Source organism: Eulemur rufifrons, chromosome 2 (genome assembly GCF_041146395.1).
Source record: "Eulemur rufifrons isolate Redbay chromosome 2, OSU_ERuf_1, whole genome shotgun sequence".
NCBI classification, from domain to species: Eukaryota; Metazoa; Chordata; class Mammalia; order Primates; family Lemuridae; genus Eulemur; species Eulemur rufifrons.
The window spans coordinates 57143994-57164104 of NC_090984.1; the positions used below are offsets into that span (position 1 = coordinate 57143994).

General features: G+C 39.3%; 2 protein-coding genes and 1 pseudogene across 6 annotated transcripts in view; 2 read left to right on the forward strand and 1 right to left on the reverse strand.

Annotated features, from left to right (window-relative positions):
• Positions 1-312, forward strand: LOC138398086 (ATP synthase subunit f, mitochondrial pseudogene; annotated as a pseudogene).
• Positions 313-1270: 958 nt separating this feature from the next.
• Positions 1271-6269, forward strand: EMC4 (ER membrane protein complex subunit 4). Of its 3 annotated transcripts, none has more exons than XM_069484850.1 (5): positions 1271-1459; positions 1800-1922; positions 4887-5040; positions 5297-5457; positions 5729-6261. In XM_069484850.1, the coding sequence occupies exons 3-5, from the start codon at positions 4929-4931 to the stop codon at positions 5762-5764; spliced, it is 309 nt and encodes a 102-aa protein (XP_069340951.1). In that variant the 5' UTR covers positions 1271-1459; positions 1800-1922; positions 4887-4928; the 3' UTR covers positions 5765-6261. The 3 variants fall into 3 exon arrangements, with proteins under 3 accessions (XP_069340951.1, XP_069340936.1, XP_069340945.1); XM_069484835.1 differs by having other exon boundaries at positions 1800-1914; XM_069484844.1 differs by lacking the exon at positions 5297-5457 and having other exon boundaries at positions 1800-1914; positions 5729-6269.
• A 111-nt stretch (positions 6270-6380) lies between these two features.
• Positions 6381-20111, reverse strand: part of SLC12A6 (solute carrier family 12 member 6) — an 87907-nt gene continuing 74176 nt past the window's right edge. For all 3 annotated transcript variants that reach the window (XM_069484811.1, XM_069484801.1, XM_069484822.1), the window contains 10 exons: positions 18464-18583; positions 17588-17692; positions 17010-17178; positions 14850-15045; positions 14096-14265; positions 13308-13439; positions 12216-12323; positions 11826-12010; positions 11282-11415; positions 6381-9014 (listed from right to left, as the gene is read on the reverse strand). In XM_069484811.1, the coding sequence (XP_069340912.1) occupies positions 8923-9014; positions 11282-11415; positions 11826-12010; positions 12216-12323; positions 13308-13439; positions 14096-14265; positions 14850-15045; positions 17010-17178; positions 17588-17692; positions 18464-18583 (1411 nt within the window). In that variant the 3' untranslated portion in view covers positions 6381-8922. The remainder of the gene's footprint in view (positions 9015-11281; positions 11416-11825; positions 12011-12215; positions 12324-13307; positions 13440-14095; positions 14266-14849; positions 15046-17009; positions 17179-17587; positions 17693-18463; positions 18584-20111) is intronic.

Below are 20111 nucleotides of genomic sequence, written 5' to 3' on the forward strand. Positions count from 1 at the left end.
ATGGCGTCAGTTGTACCAGTGAAGAAGAAACTCATGGATGTCAAACTAGGGGAGTTGCCAAGCTGGATTTTGATGCGGGATTTCACCCCTAAAGGCATTGCTGGAGCCTGTCAAAGAGGTTACTACCAGTATTACAAGTACATCAATGTGAAGAAGGGGAGCTTCTCTGGGGTTACTATGTTGCTGGCAGCTTCCGTGCTTTTCAACTACTGCATTTCTTACAAGGAGCTCAAACACGAGTGGCGACACACGTACCACTGCAGAGGGGCCCATGCGGGGGCGGGGGGGGGGGTGTGCACTCTGTATCCGTGACCTTGACTTCCTTGGCCCAGTACCCTCTGTGAGGAACTCGATCATTGCTGAATCCCTTCATATCCTAGTGAGAATTAACCTCCAAATAAAAGATGACTGGTATGTGTAAAAAAAAAAAAAAAAAAAAAACGTAAGAAAAGACATAATACAAGGATGTTCACAGCAACACTGGTTATAAAAAGAAGGAAAATTAGGAGACAACTTCAAATGTCCAATGAAAGGCTAAACTATGATAAAGGTATACAACTGAATGCAAAATCCAGTTAGCACAAATAATGATGTAGATGTAATGACATCATTAAAAACACATTAAAAAAAAAAAAACCCAGAACACATTACATATGTGGCGGGTACAATTTAATCTTACAATAAGCCTTGAAAGTGGGCAGATTATCTGACTTCTACAAAGAAGGTTGAAACACAATGGATTTAACTTGCCCAAGGTCACACAATAAGTGGTGAAGCCAGGATTCAAAAAGCCATCTGAATCCCAAGCCCACACTGCCACCTTGCCTTTGTGCAGAATGCGGACAGAACTATTTATCTTGCAGGGTTCCTTTGCCAATTAAATAAAAAAATAAAAACAAAGTTCCTGGAACACGGTGGACATTCAATACTCAGAACCTACTAAATGACCCGCTCAAGGTCACATAGTGTCGAAGCTAGGATTTAAACCTCGGATTTGAGTCTCGTGTTCCTGGGAGCGCGTGGGAGGTTAAGAAGCTTTTCTTGGTTTCAATGCTTAAGGTAAAGTTACGCTTTCCTTCTCCCCCGTAAAGCGCATCTCAGAGATCAGGGAACACACAACACGCATATTCAGAAAGAGAGGGAGCGCTCAGGAGGCGTCTGAAGAACCTCTAAGGCTTGCCTGCTTTTCCAACTCCAAATACTCGCCCCTCAGTACGCAGGACCTCCAGTTTCCGGGGTAGAAGTGACGTCTATATCCACGCGCCGGAAGTGAGGTTGCAGAGTCTGAAGAAGTGCGCCGGTGGGTTTGAAGCCGGAGCCCACTCCGGCTTTCGAGGGGAGAAGCCGCTGGGCTTTAGAAAGCTGCTGTCGACATGACGGCCCAGGGGGGCCTGGTAGCCAGCCGAGGCCGGCGCTTCAAGTGGGCCATTGAGCTGAGCGGGCCTGGAGGAGGCAGCAGGTGAGGCGCCTGGGCGTACCTGGACTTCAGAGCCTTCATCCCCCAACTGCCCCAGAGTAATGAATGGAACCTGAGCTCTTGGGCGCAACTCTTTGAGAAGGATGGGAGGCACACAGACATCTCATGGGGGAGGTAGCGGCTTCTCAGCCTCGAGGTTTCTATGCTTAAAGGATGCTTATTTCAGTCCTCCCAATAAGAACAGGACTGACGAGCCCACGGGGGGCTTGTGTATCTGAGTAGGTGTATCTGAGCATCTTTACTCCTTTGATTGATAGGGCAGGAAATGTGGGATATGAAGTGTGGAAGCTTGCACCTTTATTTTCTTGGTTTGGTTCTTTAGGGGCCGAAGTGACCGGGGCAGTGGCCAGGGAGACTCACTTTACCCAGTTGGTTACTTGGACAAGCAAGTGCCTGATACCAGTGTGCAAGAGACAGACCGCATCCTGGTAGAGAAGGTACAGAGGCATGTTACCGTAGTCCTCGGACCCGTCCTGACCTACACACCCACTCTCATCTGCTCGGCAGTATTCCTGTAGATAGATCTCAACCTGAATATTTGGAAGCTAAACTCCTGGAGATTAGTATTACAGTAGTTTGCATATCAGCTCCAAAAGTGCTTAATTTGAACAATGAAAGATGTTTGGAACATAAGGTATAAAAAAGTAGGTTGAAAATGATCTTATGGTGGTAACCTTTTATATGCTAATTCTCTTACACCACACATCCAGTCTGTCAGGATATTTTATTGGCTTTACCTTCAAAATAGGTCCCAAATCCTGTTTCTTACTGCCTTCACACCCGTCATCCTGATCTAAGCCGCCATTCCTCACTCAGATTTCTGCAGTAGGCCAAAAAATAAAATATTAAATCAATTATTTTGAGGTATAGTTTATGTACAATAAACTGTATTCAATTAAAGCATGGTTTCCCAAACTCAGCACTGTTGACATTTTGGGCTGGAGGCTTAGTGGTGGGGGACTGTACTGTGCATTGTAGAATGTTTAGCAGCATCCCTGGCCTATACCCATTAGATGCCAATAGTGCCCTTCCCTAGTTGTGACACCAGAAATGTCTCCAATATTACCAGTGTCTCTCAGGAGACAAATTGCTCTCAGTTGAGAACCACTCATTTAAAGTGTACAATCTGATGAGCTTTGACAGTGGTATACCTCCATGAAACCACCACCATCTTGAAAGAGAACATACCTTTTATCTCCAAAAGATTTCTTGTGTCCCTCTCTGCAGCTGACTTGTAACTAGTCTAGCTACTTACTCCCTGTAGTCTATTCTCAGCACAGCAGTTAAAATGATCCTTTTAAAACATGTCAGATCATTCCTACTCAAAACTCTCCTGTAGCTCCCCATTCATTCAGCATAAAAGCCAAAGTCTTTTTTAGTGTTCTACATAACTTGGCATTGATCAAGCCCCTTGCATCTTTGACCTCTTCTACCATTTTCCCCTTTGTTGACCTCACCGTAGTCATAATGGCCTCCTTGCTGCTCCTCAAAGATACTAGACAAGCTCCAGTCTCAGGCTTTTTATACTTGTTCATACCTCTTTCTGGAGTGCTCTTTCCCCAGATACCAGGACTTGGTCGCTCATCTCCTTTAGGTCTCTCAAATGTTACCTTCTTAGTGAAGCCTACCCTCATGGCAATCCCTATCCTGTTTACCTACTTTATATTTCTGCATATCATCCATATATATGATATAGCTTACTTAGTTTATTGCCCTTATTATTATTGTAAGTTCCATGAGAGCAGGATTTTATCTGATATATCCCAAGTGCCGGGAACAGTGCTTGGCACTTTCTTTTCACATTTCTTTCCCAGCCTTAATATTATTCAGCACTAAATGATCTTTGTTTCATGGAATGCTTGTGATTTTCATAAGATGAAAATGACAGCCATTATCAATCCTGGAAAAGTATCATCCTATCATTTTTCATCTTGGTACATCAAAATGTAATATGAATAATACATGGGAGTAAGCTATTATTAAAATGGCCTGATTTTTTTATATAGCTAGATTTAATTTGTTAATATTTTAAGATTTTTTTCCTTTAGATTCATGAGTGATATTAGCCAAAAGTTTATTACTTTTCTCCTGATGTCCTCGTCAGGTTTGGTATTTATGAGGCCCCATGTAATGAGTTGTAGAATGTTCATTTTTTATTGTCTGGAAGAGTTTATGTAAGAGTAGCTTTATTTTTTCCTTAAATGTTTAATAGAGTTTGCTAAGGGAAGCCATCTGGGCTTCCTTCAGTTAATTTCTTTAACAGAATTTCTTTTGCAATTTTGATAAGTCATATTTTTTTTCTAGGAGTTTATCCATTTCCTAAAATTTCAAATGTTTTGACATAAAGTTGTTCATACTATGATCACTTTAATATCTGCAAGATTTGTAGAGATGTCTCTGTTTTTCATTCCTGATGTTGAATATTTGGCTTCTCTTTTTATCTGGTTCACCAGTATTGATTTTCTTGGTCTTTTCCAAAAAAATGCTTTTGCCTTTATTTAATTTTTGCTCTCATCTTTATTTTCAAAATTCTTGGGTTTAATTTGTTCTTTTTCTGGCCTCTTAAAATGGCTGCTTAGTTTATTTTTAGTCTTCTAATATGTATTTAAGGTTATGAATTTCTCAGAGCTCTATGTCCCACAAATTTTAATATGTGGTATTTTTGCCGTCAGGTAACAATATTTCTATTTTCCATTATCATTTCTTTGATTCATGAATTAGAGTACATTTGTTAATTCCTAACCATAAGGGATTTTCTAGTTAAATTATTTCTAGCTTAATTGCATTGTAGTCAAAGAACATGTTTTGTATAATTTGAGTTCTTTGAGATTTATTGACATTTTCTTCATGGCTCAGCAAGTGATCAGTTTTTGTAAGTATCCTGTGTTTGAAAAGAATGTGAATTCTGCAGTTGTTGGGTGCAATGTAATGTATATGTCAGTTGGGTTGTTTGTTAATGTCATTCAAATCTTCTATGTCTTGATTCGTCTGCTAGTTCTATTTTTTTTTTTTCTGGAACTAAAGCATTTCGATAGTTTTATTAGTTATTGATTGAGGTGTGCTAATCTCCACTAGGTGGATTTATCTCTTCAACTGTAGGTGGGACAATGATAGATGCAGAAGAAGAAAAACAGATTGATCTTTTCTTTACCAAAAATTAGCAGATAAAATGACATCTGGAAAATCTATAGGGAAAAAGCATAGCAGATGGTGAGGATGTCTTGTCTTTAGTAGGAGAGAGAGCCTTCCTGTGGCAACATGGAGAAGGGAAGGGGTGGTGAAATTGAGGAGGCAGCTTAGTCAGAAGCAGGAAATTGGGAATTCTGTTCATTTGACTTTAGCATTAGTGATACCATAAATGTGGGACTGAGGGTAGTGATCAGAAGTTAAAATTATGTGTTTGTTTTAGCGCTGCTGGGACATTGCCTTGGGTCCCCTCAAACAGATTCCCATGAACCTCTTCATCATGTACATGGCAGGCAATACTATCTCCATCTTCCCTACTATGATGGTGTGTATGATGGCCTGGCGACCCATTCAGGCACTTATGGCCATTTCAGCCAGTAAGTATTCTTGAAATGATCCTTCCTTAATTTTTAAGAATTAAAGGCAAATTCTTAGGCACAGTTTTTGGCTAGAGGGTGTGCAGGGTGGTGGCACGGAGGGGAAAATAGTACTTACAGTTTTTTGTTTGCCTTTAATGATCCCTATTTGCTTTCTTACTTTGGGTCTGTCTATGTAATTTTAATGTATTGTTGGTTTAATCCATATTGGGGGGAAAAGTTGTTTTGGTTTTAACAACTTCTGTTGCCCCAACAGCCTTCAAAATGTTAGAAAGTTCAAGCCAGAAGTTTCTTCAGGGTTTGGTCTATCTTATCGGGAACCTGATGGGTTTGGCTTTGGCTGTTTACAAGTGCCAGTCCATGGGACTGTTGCCTACACACGCATCAGATTGGTTAGCCTTCATTGAGCCTCCTGAGGTAAGGCAAAAGAAAAGTTGCATTTTGGGCAGTTATAATGTACAGTGAATAGCTGACCTACTTGAGGGTGGTGAATTAAGGGTTGGTATTAGAGTTTGTTTATTAAGAAATAAGAGCCATTTGGATGGCTCAAATAAGAGCCAAATAGGAGTTTGGAAATTATTTTTTAAGGAAAGGCAAAATAGATCTTGTGATTAAAGTGTTAAATAACTGATTCAGGAAGTTATTTTAATACTTATTTCACTACTCACTTTACTTTTTCTTCTTTCAGAGAATGGAGTTCAGTGGTGGAGGATTGCTTTTGTGAACCTGAGAAAGCAGCACCTGGTGCCTATGTATTTGGGTCTTATTTATATCCTCCTTTAAGCCCAGGGGCTCCTCATCATACTCTTAAAATAATCACTCATGCTGAAAAAAACCAAAAAGCTTTCTTTTCTCCATGGTGAGGAGACAGATCCTACTAGGACAATGTGCACATTATTATAAACTCAAATAAACTGTACCACAACCCCTGACTGAAAATAATGTAGAAAACTTTATTTATGTTTCCAGTACAGAGCAAAACAACAAATGAAATCATAACTCTATGTAAACAAAAGAATGGTTGCTGCTAAATCAAGAACTGTAGCAGCATCACCTTTCAATAAATTAAATGGTTGAGAACAATGCTTTAAAAAAAGTTGCACAAGTTTCCCTTAAGTCTACGTTCCTTAATATTTCTCTTCTGTTTATACAAGCTGGGACATAAAAATTCCTCTGGAGACACTTGTGGAAGATGTGAGAAACTAATGCTGGATTCAGATTATACATGATGAAATGAAAAATAAACCAGACAAAAAGAGCACATAAATATGCTTACAGTGTAACTGTTATTTTAATACCCACAATAAAGGATCTTTAACATGTTTGGGGGAATGAGGATTGGTGGGATCCTTGGGGCCACAGGAATCTGAGGCAACGGAAGATATATAGTGATCTTTCCCCTGCCAAGAGGAACCTGGCACCCAGTTCAAATGTCAGCTTTTAAGATAACTGTGGAAGGCAGAGGGCCCACAGTAGGAGAATGTATATTATTATAACCTGCCCTGGTAAAGTCATAGGTAAGACTTAAAAGCTGGGTCTTATTCAAAAGGCAGGAGGAGGTCTTTCCTTTCTCTTCTCTCTTGAAACACAAAGCCCCTTCCCCTAAGGTGCATTCTCTCTCATCAAGTTTTCAGTATTGCTTTATTTGCAGTGATTAAAAGAGACGAGACACTTTGGAAACAAACAGCATAAGCAACACACAGACATGAAATGTTCTAGACAGATGAGTATAAATCTGGCCTAATAACTATTTTTCCATGTAACAGTGATTGTGTTTTAGGGACTGAAGTGGTGGCTGTATTAATAGCCACTAATTCCCTTATCCCTTTAAAAGATTTTTACAGAGCTCCAAACACAAACAAAACTTCTAAAACTAACATTATTTTCTGCCCATATCTGTTCTCTATAGAAAAAAATACATCATTTTGGCCAGGGGTGTGTGTAAGTATAGGGGAATTCCGGGCAGGCTGACTTTTATAGTATGCATCTTTAAGATCCTGAGTGCTAGAGGACCTCACCCACTACTGGTATACTCAACTAAGCAATAGAGTGTTGCAATGGGAGTTGTAAACAATGCTTCTACCCTCTGTAGGAAGGAGCAGAGAAAAAGACAAGATCCTGTCTGCTTTGCTACCCTGGAGGTTGAAGTTCGAGCAAAGGGAACAAATCAAAATGACTCAATTTCTTAAGCCATATGGAAGGGTTTTCTTCTCTGACCTTAATTTGTGACACATAGGCCAGTTTGCTCCATAGCCTATTTGGGGATCGAAGAACTGCAATATTTGTCATTAATAAAGCGAAATTCAAAAACAACCATGAATAAAGTTTCTCTAAATACTTATCCTGTAAAAGAAATGAAGATTTCACATACTTTAAATTACTACTCAGCCACACAGTTTTCTTATGCTTGTAAGCCAGATGTTTTGTGATCAGTAAATTGGTAAATAAGAAGCTGAGCTTGCACAAGTTTTCCTTGGCACATTTTGAGCTTTCTGAAAACAAAACTGAAATAGCAGAAGACCGTTGGTTTGGATAATCTCTTTGTTCAGAGCCAAGTGTCTGCAGTCCAAATGAAGCATAAAATTGAAAGAAAAAGGGGAAATGCTCACACTTTGGGCATTAAGTTGAATACCTCGTCTTAACTATGGCTTTGGAGATGAGGCCACAGGTTTCTCAGTGGAAGAAAAGTTTCTTGAATCAGGCCAATGCCAATCTGTATGCCACTTTAGTGAAGTAGGTAAAGAGAGTAGCAGCTCAGTAACTTTGGCACTATGGAAAGAATATGGCTCTAGAACTTCCAATTCCATTGCTAGACTCCCCCTTTAAAAGATGGTCCAAAGCTTTTAGGAAAAGATTTTGTTCAGTCTTCCTAGTGTTTGTTCTTTATGATTTTTTGACCTGTACCTCCTAACTCGGAAAAAAAGAAGGAAAGGAGAACCTATGGTCAATGTGCATCATGACCTATATTTTTTAGATAACAGCTTGTATGTTTTGTTCATGTTGCATAGAGAACCAGACTGTATTTCGGTATATCTTAGTAGCTTCCTTTTGGAATTCCCTTAGTTTAGCCATTTGAAAAGAACCTGAAAAAAATAATTTTTACTTAAAAAAAAAACAATTTCCATGGCAGCATAGCCTGTGTTACAACCACAGAATGGGTTTTGAGTTAAGAAAAACAAACAGGTGAAATATACACTGACACAGTATAGATACTTAAACCTGGTATTCTGGGGGACTCTTGTTTTTGAGAAAGAAATAGAGGCTGCAGCCATGTTTCAGGTCTTGTACATTAGTACCCTAATATAAAATCAGAGGAGAACAGTGGGAACACTAAAGATAATTAGCTAAAAAATGTTTCCAGCTTGGCTTGCCACAGGTTATCTCCACAGGATAATAGGTCCCCATATTCTTAGCCAGGAATCCTTTAGTAAGATGAAGCTGTGTTTCTGGCTGTTACTGCTCTGATGTCATCATTGAACCATGATTTCTGAGACTCATCTCTAGTGTTGGATATACACTTGCTTTTTGTCTTCAGTTGAATTTCTAGTGTCCCTTTTACCAATTCATTGATTGGCAACAGCTTGTTAATTCTAACTTGCCTTCAGTCAGACATGGCTTTTATTTAGGCCTTGACCATTGTTTTGATGTTGTGGGAATATTTGCTGCTTCTGTAAAGACTGCACATCATATGGGAGCAAAGAGCAGATCCATTTGTACTCTTTTGCATAAGTACTTGAGGCTCGGCTCATCCAGATTTCAGTGTGACGTGTGTAGAACACAGGCCTCTAGTTGAGCGGGAGTGGTAGTAAAGAGCTGGCACTTCCATGGAGAATGGAGGCCTTTCAGGAAAGGTGAGGCCAAGCAGAGTCATTCAGGAATAGATTATGAATAAATGGTGATCACTTCACTGCCACCACCCCGGACAAGGAGGACGCGCTCTAGTCCCTCGGTGAGCACTTCTAGGAACTCCATATCTTCAGAATTTGTCAAGGAGACAAATGGTCAAAAGAAGAGCACACATTTACAACCTGGCATCACCATAATCCATTTATGTGATCACAGAGCTATAAAATCAGCATGCTTATCTTAATTGTTATATACTCAGAATCAGAAAAGTCTCAACTTTGGATTTAAATTAAGCCTGTGAAGTAATCTAGGGATCTAGTTTTTTTTTTTGCATATATAATACAAGACTGTCTCCCATTGTTACATATTTTCTAAATGTTACTTAACAAATGGGAAAAGGCTGGGCATGGTGGCTCATACTTTTAATCCCAGCTCTTTGGGAAGCCAAGGTGGGAAGATTTCTTGAGACAAACCTGGGCAACATAGTGAGACCCTATCTCTAGAAAAAATAAAAATAAAAAATTAGGCAGGTTTGGTGGCACGTGCCTGTCATTCCCAGCTATTCAGGAGGCTGAGGCAGGAGGATTGCTTGAGTCTAGGAATTTGAGGCTGCAGTGAGCTATGATCATGCCACTCTAGCCTGTGCGACAGAGACACTGTCTCAAAAAAAAAAGAAAAAGGTGGGGAGAAGCCACAAGTAATATGTTATTCTAAATGATAAAATATGACAAAAATGCCAACAAATAATAAGCCACAATAGGACAGCTTATAAGATTGCTAGAGAGAACCCAAGTAATTTCTAAGTGAAGCTGCTCAAGTCAGATTATTCTGTCAGTTCATTTTTTTCTTTTTTAATTTTTTTTTTTTTGGTAGAGATAGGGTCTTGCTATGTTGCCCATGCTGGCTCAAATTCCAGGCCCCAAGTGATCCTCCCACTTTGGTCTCTAAAAGTACTAGGATTGCAGGTGTGAGCCACCATGCCCAGCCCATTTTTTCTTTCTTTTTTCTTTAACCTCTTTTCATAAATGGAACTAGTAGGAATGGGCCAGTCTATGTTATTCAGTGCTGAAAGCAATAAAAAACAATACTGGGATGACGGTATGAGGAATAATCCCTATCTCTTTCTCTCACCTTAGTTAAGGGAGACTCTATCTCAGCTGCTTCTCCTTTAATTCCATCCACAAAAAAGAAGCTTTGCAAAGTGGATAAAGCCCCAAAAGGAGAAAGAATGTGGATATTCTGTCTCTAGGACTGTCAGGGTTCTATACACTGAAAAAATATATATATATTCAGTGTACAGAATCAATCTCTCTCTCTCTCTCTCTCTCTCTCTCTCTTATATATATATATTTATTATTATTTTTTTTCTTTTGTAGGGACTGGATTGCTATGTTGCCCAGGCTAGTCTTGAACTCCTGGTCTCTCAAATGATCTTCCCTCCTTGGCCTTCCAAAGTGCTAGGATTATAGGTGTTAGCCACTGTGCCTGCCTGGCCTTGTCTTGTCTTTTTAAATACTTTTTATTTTGAAATAATTATAGATTCACAGGAAGTTTCAAATAAAGTACAAAGAGGTCCCGTGTGCCCTTCTCCTAGTTTCCCCCAATGGTTATATCTCATGTACAATATTAGAACAAGAAAAATGACATTGGTACAATGTGTGTATATAATTCAATGTCATTGTATCGTATGTGTAGATCCATGTAGCCATCCATCTTATCAAGATACAGAACTATCCTATCACCACAAAGATCTCCCTCCTACCATTGATACTTCCTTATTGTTACTATTTAATATTATACACTGACTATTAGACATCATGTTGCAAATATACCACCTAAAAAGTCTTTCAGGGTTCAGAGACAATATATTACACCTCCAACTCCCCCAAAAGAGATTAATCTCATGACTTTTGTAAGAATCCTTGCCTAAGACTTTTAAGTCTTCCTCCTTCCTCAAAAAGGGAAACTGGGTTCAGAGGCACAAACTGAAGAAAGAAAAAAAAAAGAGGGAAACTGGGGCATAGATAAGGACTTTTTTTTTTTTTTTTTTTAAAGAGATGGGGTTCTCACTTTGTCACCCAAGGTAGAACTTTTGGGCTCCAGCGATCCTCCTGCCTCAGCCTCCTGAGTAGCTAGGGCTACAGGTGTGTGCCACCACACCTGGCTAATATTTAGATTTTTTGTAGAGATGGGGGTCTTGCTATGTTGCCCAGGCTGGTTTTGAACTTCAAGCCTCAAGCAATCCTCCTACCTTGGCCTCCCAAAGTGCTGGGATTATAGGTGTGAGCCACAGCACTTAGCCTGACAATGACTTTTATAATTACCTAGTTATCTCATCTAATAAAGAGACTAAGAAGATTTTCCCTATTGGCAGCTCCACTCTTGAAAAGGATACAGTTTTCATCACCCTCAGGGTTTCTGGGTGGCCCTGGCATATTCAACAAAACCAGCTTTGCTTCATGGGACTTGTTAACTATAACCTCATTGAGCTTCACTGCTGTATGCATCCGCCTCACATTGGACTGGTCCCTGGGTGGGGAAGAAACAAACGGAGGTAGTTAAGGCAAAGAGAAAAAATATTGACTAGTTATATAGTCCATATTTAACACTTGAGATCCAGAGTTTTCTCACTTGACTATGGGTAATGTGATAAAATTATTTCTTTATGCTAATAGCCTGGGTTTTCTCATTCTACACTTGCTTATTTTATATTAATACTAGGAATACAGTATGGAGGTCAACTATGTGGAGAGAAAGGTTGGTTGGTTTGTGTACAATGTTAATTGAGAGCAAATATGCAGAGGCAAACAATAAAGAGATGACTGGATTTGGGGTAAAACGAAGAACAGACTCCATCCTGTGTGTCCAGGCAAAGCCACATCTGTGCCATTGACTAGGTTATTATATTATGTGATAAGCTTCTAAGTGGGAAAACTTACGGACGCATGTTAAGCAGGTCCTGGAATCCTTCCATTGACTTGGCTTTTTGACCCCGGGATGCCATGTACTTGTCTTTTGTCCAAGTCATGTGCACCTTCTCCTGGTAAGTTTCTGTCTCTTCATCCTCATCAGAGCCAATGCTGGTCAATCTTAGCATGGAGTTCCGGTCTTTCACCAGCTGTGCCTGAGGAAGGTCCAACATAGTTATTCTACCTAATTTTCTCTCATGCTTCATCTTCAATTATTTTGAAACAATAATGGGGTTATAGTGGAATAACTGATAAAATGAGAAGGAAAGAATTTGTTATCCTGTGAAAATAATACAGTATCATCCCTTTCACTGAGGGACTTCATAGGGCCAGGATTAGATCGATGCAGTGAGGTCTCACCTCCCTGTCCCGCTCTGTTTTGGATAGTCGCATGTGCCGGAGCATCTGGGACCTTTGCTCCATCATCAGAGTGCGCTCGTAAGTGTAAGCTGATATGTCACTGTCATGCTGCCACAGGTATCACACAAAATGGGCAAAAAGCACAGAAGAGAAAGAAAGATGAACCATACATTTTTATTTCCACTCACTAAATTAAACCAGAGAAAGTATCACAATTATCAACCTGAGTTTCACCCCTATTTTGGTCATTGAGCTACATAAATATTTTTTCCTGTAGATAAAATCTTGAGGTTCTGAGAGTCTTTTCCATTATCTAGCCATTACATGTGCTGCCTTGAAATACAAAACACAAACTATTGTCTCTCCCTTTTTTTTTAAAATACTGCTTGGTTATTTAAAAAAAAAAAAAAAAAGAGCCATGTGTGATTTCAAGCATGAATATATGAATTAAAAATTAATAGAACTAGGCCGGGCGCGTTGGCTCACGCCTGTAATCCTAGCACTCTGGGAGGCCGAGGTGGGCGGATCGTTTGAGCTCAGGAGTTCGAGACCAGCCTGAGCAAGAGCGAGACCCCATCTCTACTAAAAATAGAAAGAAATTATATGGACAGCTAAAAATATATATAGAAAAAATTAGCCGGGCATGGTGGTGCATGCCTGTAGTCCCAGCTACTCGGGAGGCTGAGACAGGAGGATCCCTTGAGCTCAGGAGTCTGAGGTTGCTGTGAGCTAGGCTGACGCCACGGCACTCACTCTAGCCTGGGCAACAGAGTGAGACTCTGTCTCAAAAAAAAAAAAAAAAAAAAAAAAAAATTAATAGAACTATATAAGGCAGGTAAGAATCTAGCAGAAATGTAAGGGCTGTGTAATAAACACAAACAACAAAGCAAAAACAAAAAAATACCAAACACACATCACATACACATTCTACTTAGGTCAAAAAATTAGTTTTTTTGGAACTGGGTGATTAATTCACATTTATAGCTGAACAATTTCCCAAATCAGAAAAGGTTCAAAGAAGACAGGGTGGGGGGTAGGGGATCGGGAATGTGGGAATGGTGGTCTCTTCTGTCTTAAACTCAGCTCTCTCACCATCTCCACCACTTCCACCTCTGCCTCAATACGCAGGTGGTACAGGAAGGTGGCTAGGTCCTTCTTCATCTGGATACTGTTGTCTTCTAGTTGGGCTACTGTGAAGATCCGTATGCTGCACTTTCGCCACACCTGAGAGCGTGCACAGGCACATGGAAAATTAGATGCAAGAGGGCAAAAAAGAGTTATTTCCTAAAACATCAGGCATGATTGCCTAGATCAACCTTGCTATAGTTTGAGGGTATTTGTTCCTAGCTTCCTACTTGCTATGTAATTATACTAGGGCAAAAGACTGACTAAACAACATATTCAATACAGTTTTAGGGGAGTTCTTAATTTCATAACAAGAAAAAACTGGCAAGAGAAAAAATGGCTTGTGATACATTAAAAGGGTTCTTTATTCAGACAGCTGATGATACCATGCATAATATAATATTTACTATTTTAAATTTCAGTTTTGTTAGTCATACCAAAGTATGAGCATATATGTGTATGAAATACACACACCCATACTTTAAGTTTCCAGTATTTTTTTTTTTTCCAAAGATGTGTTCACTTATTCTTTTTCCCAAGGGCTCATATTGAACTTTATTAATTTGCTTAATTTCACTTGGAGATGGGTAGGTATCAAATACAAACACAACTGTTTCTCATAAGGCTGGGAGAGCCGAGAATAATCCCCAATTCCTGATGCTCAGCCCCAACACTACCTAATCAAAGAGGAAGACTTTGTTTAGTGAACTGGAACAGGAGGAAGAAAGACTTTTTGGAAAAGCTGTCTACAATACCTTGTGCTGTTTCAGTAGGAATGGTAAGAGCATGAGCATCCCCCCATCATGCACAATCCACCACACGTCAATGTTGCCCTCAGAAAATTGCTCCACATTGCTGGGAAAGAAGGAGACGTTTTTAGCCACCAGCAGAGCGAGATGTGCAGCAGTTGTCACTCGAACTGTGCCTAGGGGAATAAAAAGAGAGAATCAGAATAAGCAGAGAAGAATCCTTAGGCTTGTCTTGCTTTTCTACCATGTCAGGAAAGTGAGGATAATGCTCTTTTTACACTTCTTTGAGCAAGGTGTTCTATTTACGTAGTAGGTTACACCTCGTTAAGTAACAAAAATCATTGAGAAAAATCTGAATAGTTAACAGAATTAGACTGAGAACCATGGTTTATGTTACTGGATATATTCTGATTACTACATTTCTAAGGGGGGACATCTGAATTGGGAGATTTTGATGCAAAGAGCAATCCTTCCAATTCCTGTGAGAACATCAATATGGGAAATCACAGATGAAAACATGGCCATTTGGGAGATGATTCCTAGCACAGACTTGACAGAGATAAACAATTCATGAACATTCATGTAAAGCTGGAAGGGGTAGATAGAATCTAGTTATCACTACTAATAGTTTTTTAGGTGGCCTTATAAGACTATGTTTCAGCAATGGCATGGTCTCTTACTTTAGGAGGCTAGAGGGTGACAGATATTTAACTATATCCCCTATTTGGGCCCTCGGGTTTGTACAAGAAATGATTTATACCAATAAACGTCTTCCAAGCACGAGCATCTTCGCTTTGCCGCCAGCCATTAGGCCAACCCATCACCACTGTGTTGTGCTTCATGCCCCCGAGGCCACATGACTGGATGAGGTGGGAAATGCCCTCTCGCAGCTTGGCAGCCACCACCAGCTGGCAGAATCCTTTTACCTTCTCTGCCTCCATGAGGTGCTTTATGGTCTGAAAGAGACACAGGACCTCAGTACTGAATTGCTTTACCCTGGACCTTTTAACCCATTAATCCTTCTTCATATTATATTCCCCTGCTCTTTCTAAACTCTGCATAAGACTGTATCTCCTATAGAAAACTCCAAAAAGTTAAAATTATCTGATGACATTTCATGATCTTTTGTCTTTTTCACTAAATGCTTACTTTATATTTTTGCAGCTATAGCCAGTTGTCTACATGTAGTTTTGCTGCCTTTTCCTCTATTCTGCTCTTCTTCCTTTGTAACATATCAAAAAATTGAGAATGGTGATCTCCACATGGTGACTATTCAGCATTCTTTCTCAATTGACCAGGATGATTCACTCGTCTGAACACGATCTCCTCCTTCCTGCCTCAGCTCCAGTCATGCCCTGACTTATCTTACTAGAAATTCAATCTGATGATTCAGTTTCACTTTAGAATTTTCTCAGAAATACTTTCTTCTTCTTTCTCTTTTTCTGAGACAGGGTCTCGCTCTGTTGCCCAGGCCAGAATGCAGTGGCATCAACACAGCTCACTTCAAATTCCTGGGCTCAAGTGATCCTCCTGCCTCGGCCTCCTGAGTAGGACTAAAGGCATGCACCACCATGCCCGGCTAATTTTCTATTTTTTGTAGAGACAGACTCTCACTGTGTTGCTCAGGCTAGTCTTGAACTGCTGAGTTCAAGTAATCCTCCTGCCTTGGCCTCCCAAAGTCCTAGGATTATAGGCATGAGTCACCACACCTGATCCCAGGTATATTTTCTTTTTTGCCTCTCCCTTTTTGACATTTTAGTGGTGATTACTGATGACACTTGTATTTGCTTTACTATTATTTTATTTAGTCAAGCCAATTTGGAGATAATATTTCATTTACTCTTACTGCACCCTATTAGTGGAAAAAGAAAAGGCATAATGGTGTCGAAAATGGAACGATTTTCTCAAAAGCACAGATTAAGTAAGTGATATGGCTAGAATAAAAACCAGGCTCTCTTGATTTACAATCTTGTGTATTTTTTTTTTTTTTTGAAATAGGGTCTTGTTTTGTCACCTACGCTGGAGTGCAGTGGCCTCATCATAGCTCACTGCAACCTCGAACTCTTGGGCTCAAGTCACCCTCCTGCCTCAGCCTCCAGAGTAGCTGGGTCTACAGGTGTACACCACCACGCTTGGACAGTTTTTCTGTTTTTTGTAGAGGCAAGGACTTGCTCTTGCTCAGGCTGGTCTTGAATTCTTGGCCTCAAGCGATCCTCCCACTTCGCCCTCCCAAAGTGCTAGGATTACAGGAGTGAGCCCCTATGCCTTGCCATAATCTTGTGTACTTTTTATTAATTATTATCATCATTCTGGACTAATGTTTCTCAGCATTTCTAGTTTGTAGGATTTCAAAGAATTCCAAAATGAAATCTAGAAAATTTCTGAAATGCGATTGAATATTTCTCTAAACAATAAGATTAGTTCTATCATTTATAGTAAGTATTAGAGTGAAAACTAATTCTTTCTTAAGGCCGAACTTTAAGAACTTTAAGTACAGCTAATTATAAATTGCAAAGGAATCTTTCTCATGATGCCACATAGATTAGTAAAGGGGAAAAAAAGTTGCTCACTGCTCCTTACTGTCACAAGATTGAGAGAAACCCTCCCCCGATAGTTTAAGAGAGAGATTTATTTACATGACTTCTCTCAGTGCTCAGATCAATGTTTGCAGTCTATCTGGAAATAATGTTTAGCTTTAATAATGTTACAACTTAGTATTGCTTTAAATAAGAAGAAAGAATTAGTAACTATCTTTTGGCTCACATTATTTGGGAGAAAATGACTGTTTAAAAGCCAGCACTAAGTGGGAAACCTCCTAGATCATTCAGGAATGACATTAACTTAGAAGACTGAGGTCTCACTATCTAACACTGCAAAGCTATAAGCTAAGTTCCACTATATCAAGAGTCTTGACTCTCACCTGCTCAGCAGCCAAGGCTTCACCATAGTTCTCTAGGAAGTTCCCCACGATGACAGAGCCCACAATAGTGAGACCCTTTCCTGCTTTGAGCTGGGAGGCAAAGGTGAGGAGGCGAGGATGCTTGACGTGTAAATCTTCATCTAGTTTCAGTAATACAAGCAACTGAGGCCTGTGAAGAGGTTGATTGGGGGGTGGAGGGAAAAAAAAAAACCACTTTGGGTTTGGGTAAGAGAATGACAAATTCCACCTTTTAATTCAGGAGATCTGTATAAAACATACAATTTGATAGAAGGAAGAGATCGGAGGAAATGATAGGATGAGAGTATTGGGTTATTCTGAATGCTCCCAGCATTATCTCAAGTTGATCAGTCTTCAAGGAAGAGTAACAAATGGTGGAAATCTAGATCATCAATCACACGAAGAAAAGGGAATAAAGAAATCAAAGATTTTAAATAGTCCAAAACAGGTCCATGGTACAAATTCCTTCAGCCACGTGATTTCCTTACCCTATGATCAACGAAGCACACATTTGTGTGCGCAAACTATGTGCCAAACACGACTAGTGTTGATTTCTTTACCTCCAGTTTTTAGTGTGTGGAGGTCCTTCCTCCAGCCGAAGCAAAGCAAACCGGGCTGCACTGAGGGACAGCCCTCGGATACCATCACCCCATTCTTTCTCAGCTCTGGGAGAAAAGGGAGAAAAGAACAGAGATAGATTTAAACTATAGTAAGCATAATTTAAAAAAATAAAAGTTTATTTTTTCTGAATCTAAAAGTAACATACACAAGGTAGAAGATTAAAACTCAGATTAATGATTTATATAATGCTCTAACCTAATGAACACACTGTTGGCAGATCACTGCCACCCTGCACCAACAGACTGCATCACACAAACAGTTCAGAATAAGGCCTGAAAGGGTCATTCACTTGGTACTTCTATGGCACAGTTCAAAAGCAATAATGTAAAATAGCAATTTGGATTAGAAAATTATTACAGACCCAGAGTTTATTTTGAAAATAATGAGAAAGTAAAATTCAATGTAATCTTCTGAATCAGAAAGTTATTTATTCCTCATTTTTAGAAGTTGTTAGTGAGGTCTTAATTGTTAAAGTTATTCAGGACTAATCTCTTTTTCATTTCAGTCAATCCCTTGACCAAAGAAATCAGCAAAAATATTTTTATTTGTGTTATATTTTGTTTAGTGCTGATCATTATTATTTGGATACGTCCTTTTAGTTGTTTTTCATTGATCCATTCATACTTTCTCAACAGGTTTCCCTTGTGATGAAAAGCTTGCATCTATCAGATGGTTAAGAGAATTAAGGGTGCAAAATTTAGTTATGAACAAATGAAGTTACCTAGGTCCTTAATGTAATTTTCATTGAGCTGGCCCTAATCCAACTAGCTAGTCTTGCCACTTTTTGCAGAGATCAAGGTCAAATCCACACTTACCCTTGGTACTCAATGTACTTGTAGATCATACCAGCTATTACCATAGCTACAATGGCGTAATACCAGGAAGAAATGAACATCAGAGCCAGACAGATACTCATTCCCATGAAAGAGAGGGCCCTAGAAAATTAAAACAACACACATACAAAAAAGTATCTTTTTAAGCAGCTGAAAAAGAAGCCTGTGTTAGAGGTGCTTCTCAAACTATCTGTTGTGAGGGATTTTTTTTTAACAAAATTTCCAATCTATTACAGAGAGAACTTTTGTAAAATGCAACAAAAATGAATTATTAGAAAAATTGTCACAGGGCTGGATGCTGTGGCTATGTCAAATTGCTATAAAAGTTTCTAAATGCTGACTCTCAACTCTACAGGTGTCTCTTCATGGACTGGCAACTGTCAGTAGATGTGCACTGAGCCCCAAACTATGTTTTACACTAGAAGATGTTTCCTATTGCTGGAAAAACATAAATGAACAGGACAGTGTGAAAGTCATCTGTAGTTATGAGGACGATTAATACTTGGCAAAGCAGGGATGGGATATGCAGTTAGAAATGTTAATAACTCTATAATCTTTTTAAATTTTTCACATAAATATTCCTAAAATTTTTTGAATAGTTATTAGCATAATTGCAGAATCCACTGAGAAAAATTTACCATTAGTTTCCTGATTGTACATAAGAGAAACTTAGCAGAGAGTAATGAAATGCTTAACTTGGTCAAATAAATCAGGTAGAAAACTACATTTACTGAAGTTTTTTCCACGTACAGAATGAACCTCCTACATCTATGATGAATTTTAAAGAAAGAACAGGAGAGTTGTTAATCTGAAGAAAATTAGGATCTCATGAAAATATAGGGTGGGAAAGATAAAAGCTTAATAGAAGCAAAATAGCAACACAAAAAAATCGTTCATAATGAACTTTTAACTAGAGTTAAAGCTAGAAAGAGGGCCAGAGGCATTAAAATCAGTTGAAGATCTAAATTTTTGCCCAATAAAGATGACATCACGCTGGGTGCGGTGGCTCACGCCTGTAATCCCAGCACTCTGGGAGGCCGAGGCGGGTGGATCGCTCGAGGTCAGGAGTTCGAGACCAGCGTGAGCAAGAGCAAGACCCCGTCTCTACTAAAAATAGAAAGAAATTATCTGGCCAACTAAAAATATATATAGAAAAAATTAGCCGGGCATGGTGGCACATGCCTGTAGTCCCAGCTACTAGGGAGGCTGAGGCAGTAGGATCGCTTAAGCCCAGGGGTTTGAGGTTGCTGTGAGCCAGGCTACGCCACAGCACTCTAGCCCAGGCAACAGGGCGAGACTCTGTCTCAAAAAAAAAAAAAAAAAAAAAAAGATCACATCACTGTCCACTGTTGGTAAGTGAAGCCAGAAAGGAATCAAGGAGAAAAAGTTAGCAAAAAGAAATGTAACAACCAGTACATATAGGATACAATTTTATTTTTATTTTTTTCTAGCCTCTTCTCTTAATGATGACTGAAATTAAAGATGAGCTATCATTCTCTGGGCATTTATTTACTAAATAGCTGGTGACTGGTGTCCCATCCAGATGTGGTTATTTTTGTTATATAATATATGTCCTTTTATGGTTCTTCTCTGGAATTTGTAATAAAAAGTGATTTGCTTGAGAATGGTT

Coding starts and splice junctions, on each gene's coding strand:
- EMC4 (XM_069484835.1), top strand. CDS start 1,374: ATGACGGCCCAGGGGGGCCTGGTAGCCAGCCGAGGCCGGCGCTTCAAG. Junction 1,915..4,886: donor ACCGCATCCTGGTAGAGAAG/GTACAGAGGCAT, acceptor TGTTTGTTTTAG/CGCTGCTGGGACATTGCCTT. Junction 5,041..5,296: donor ACTTATGGCCATTTCAGCCA/GTAAGTATTCTT, acceptor TTGCCCCAACAG/CCTTCAAAATGTTAGAAAGT.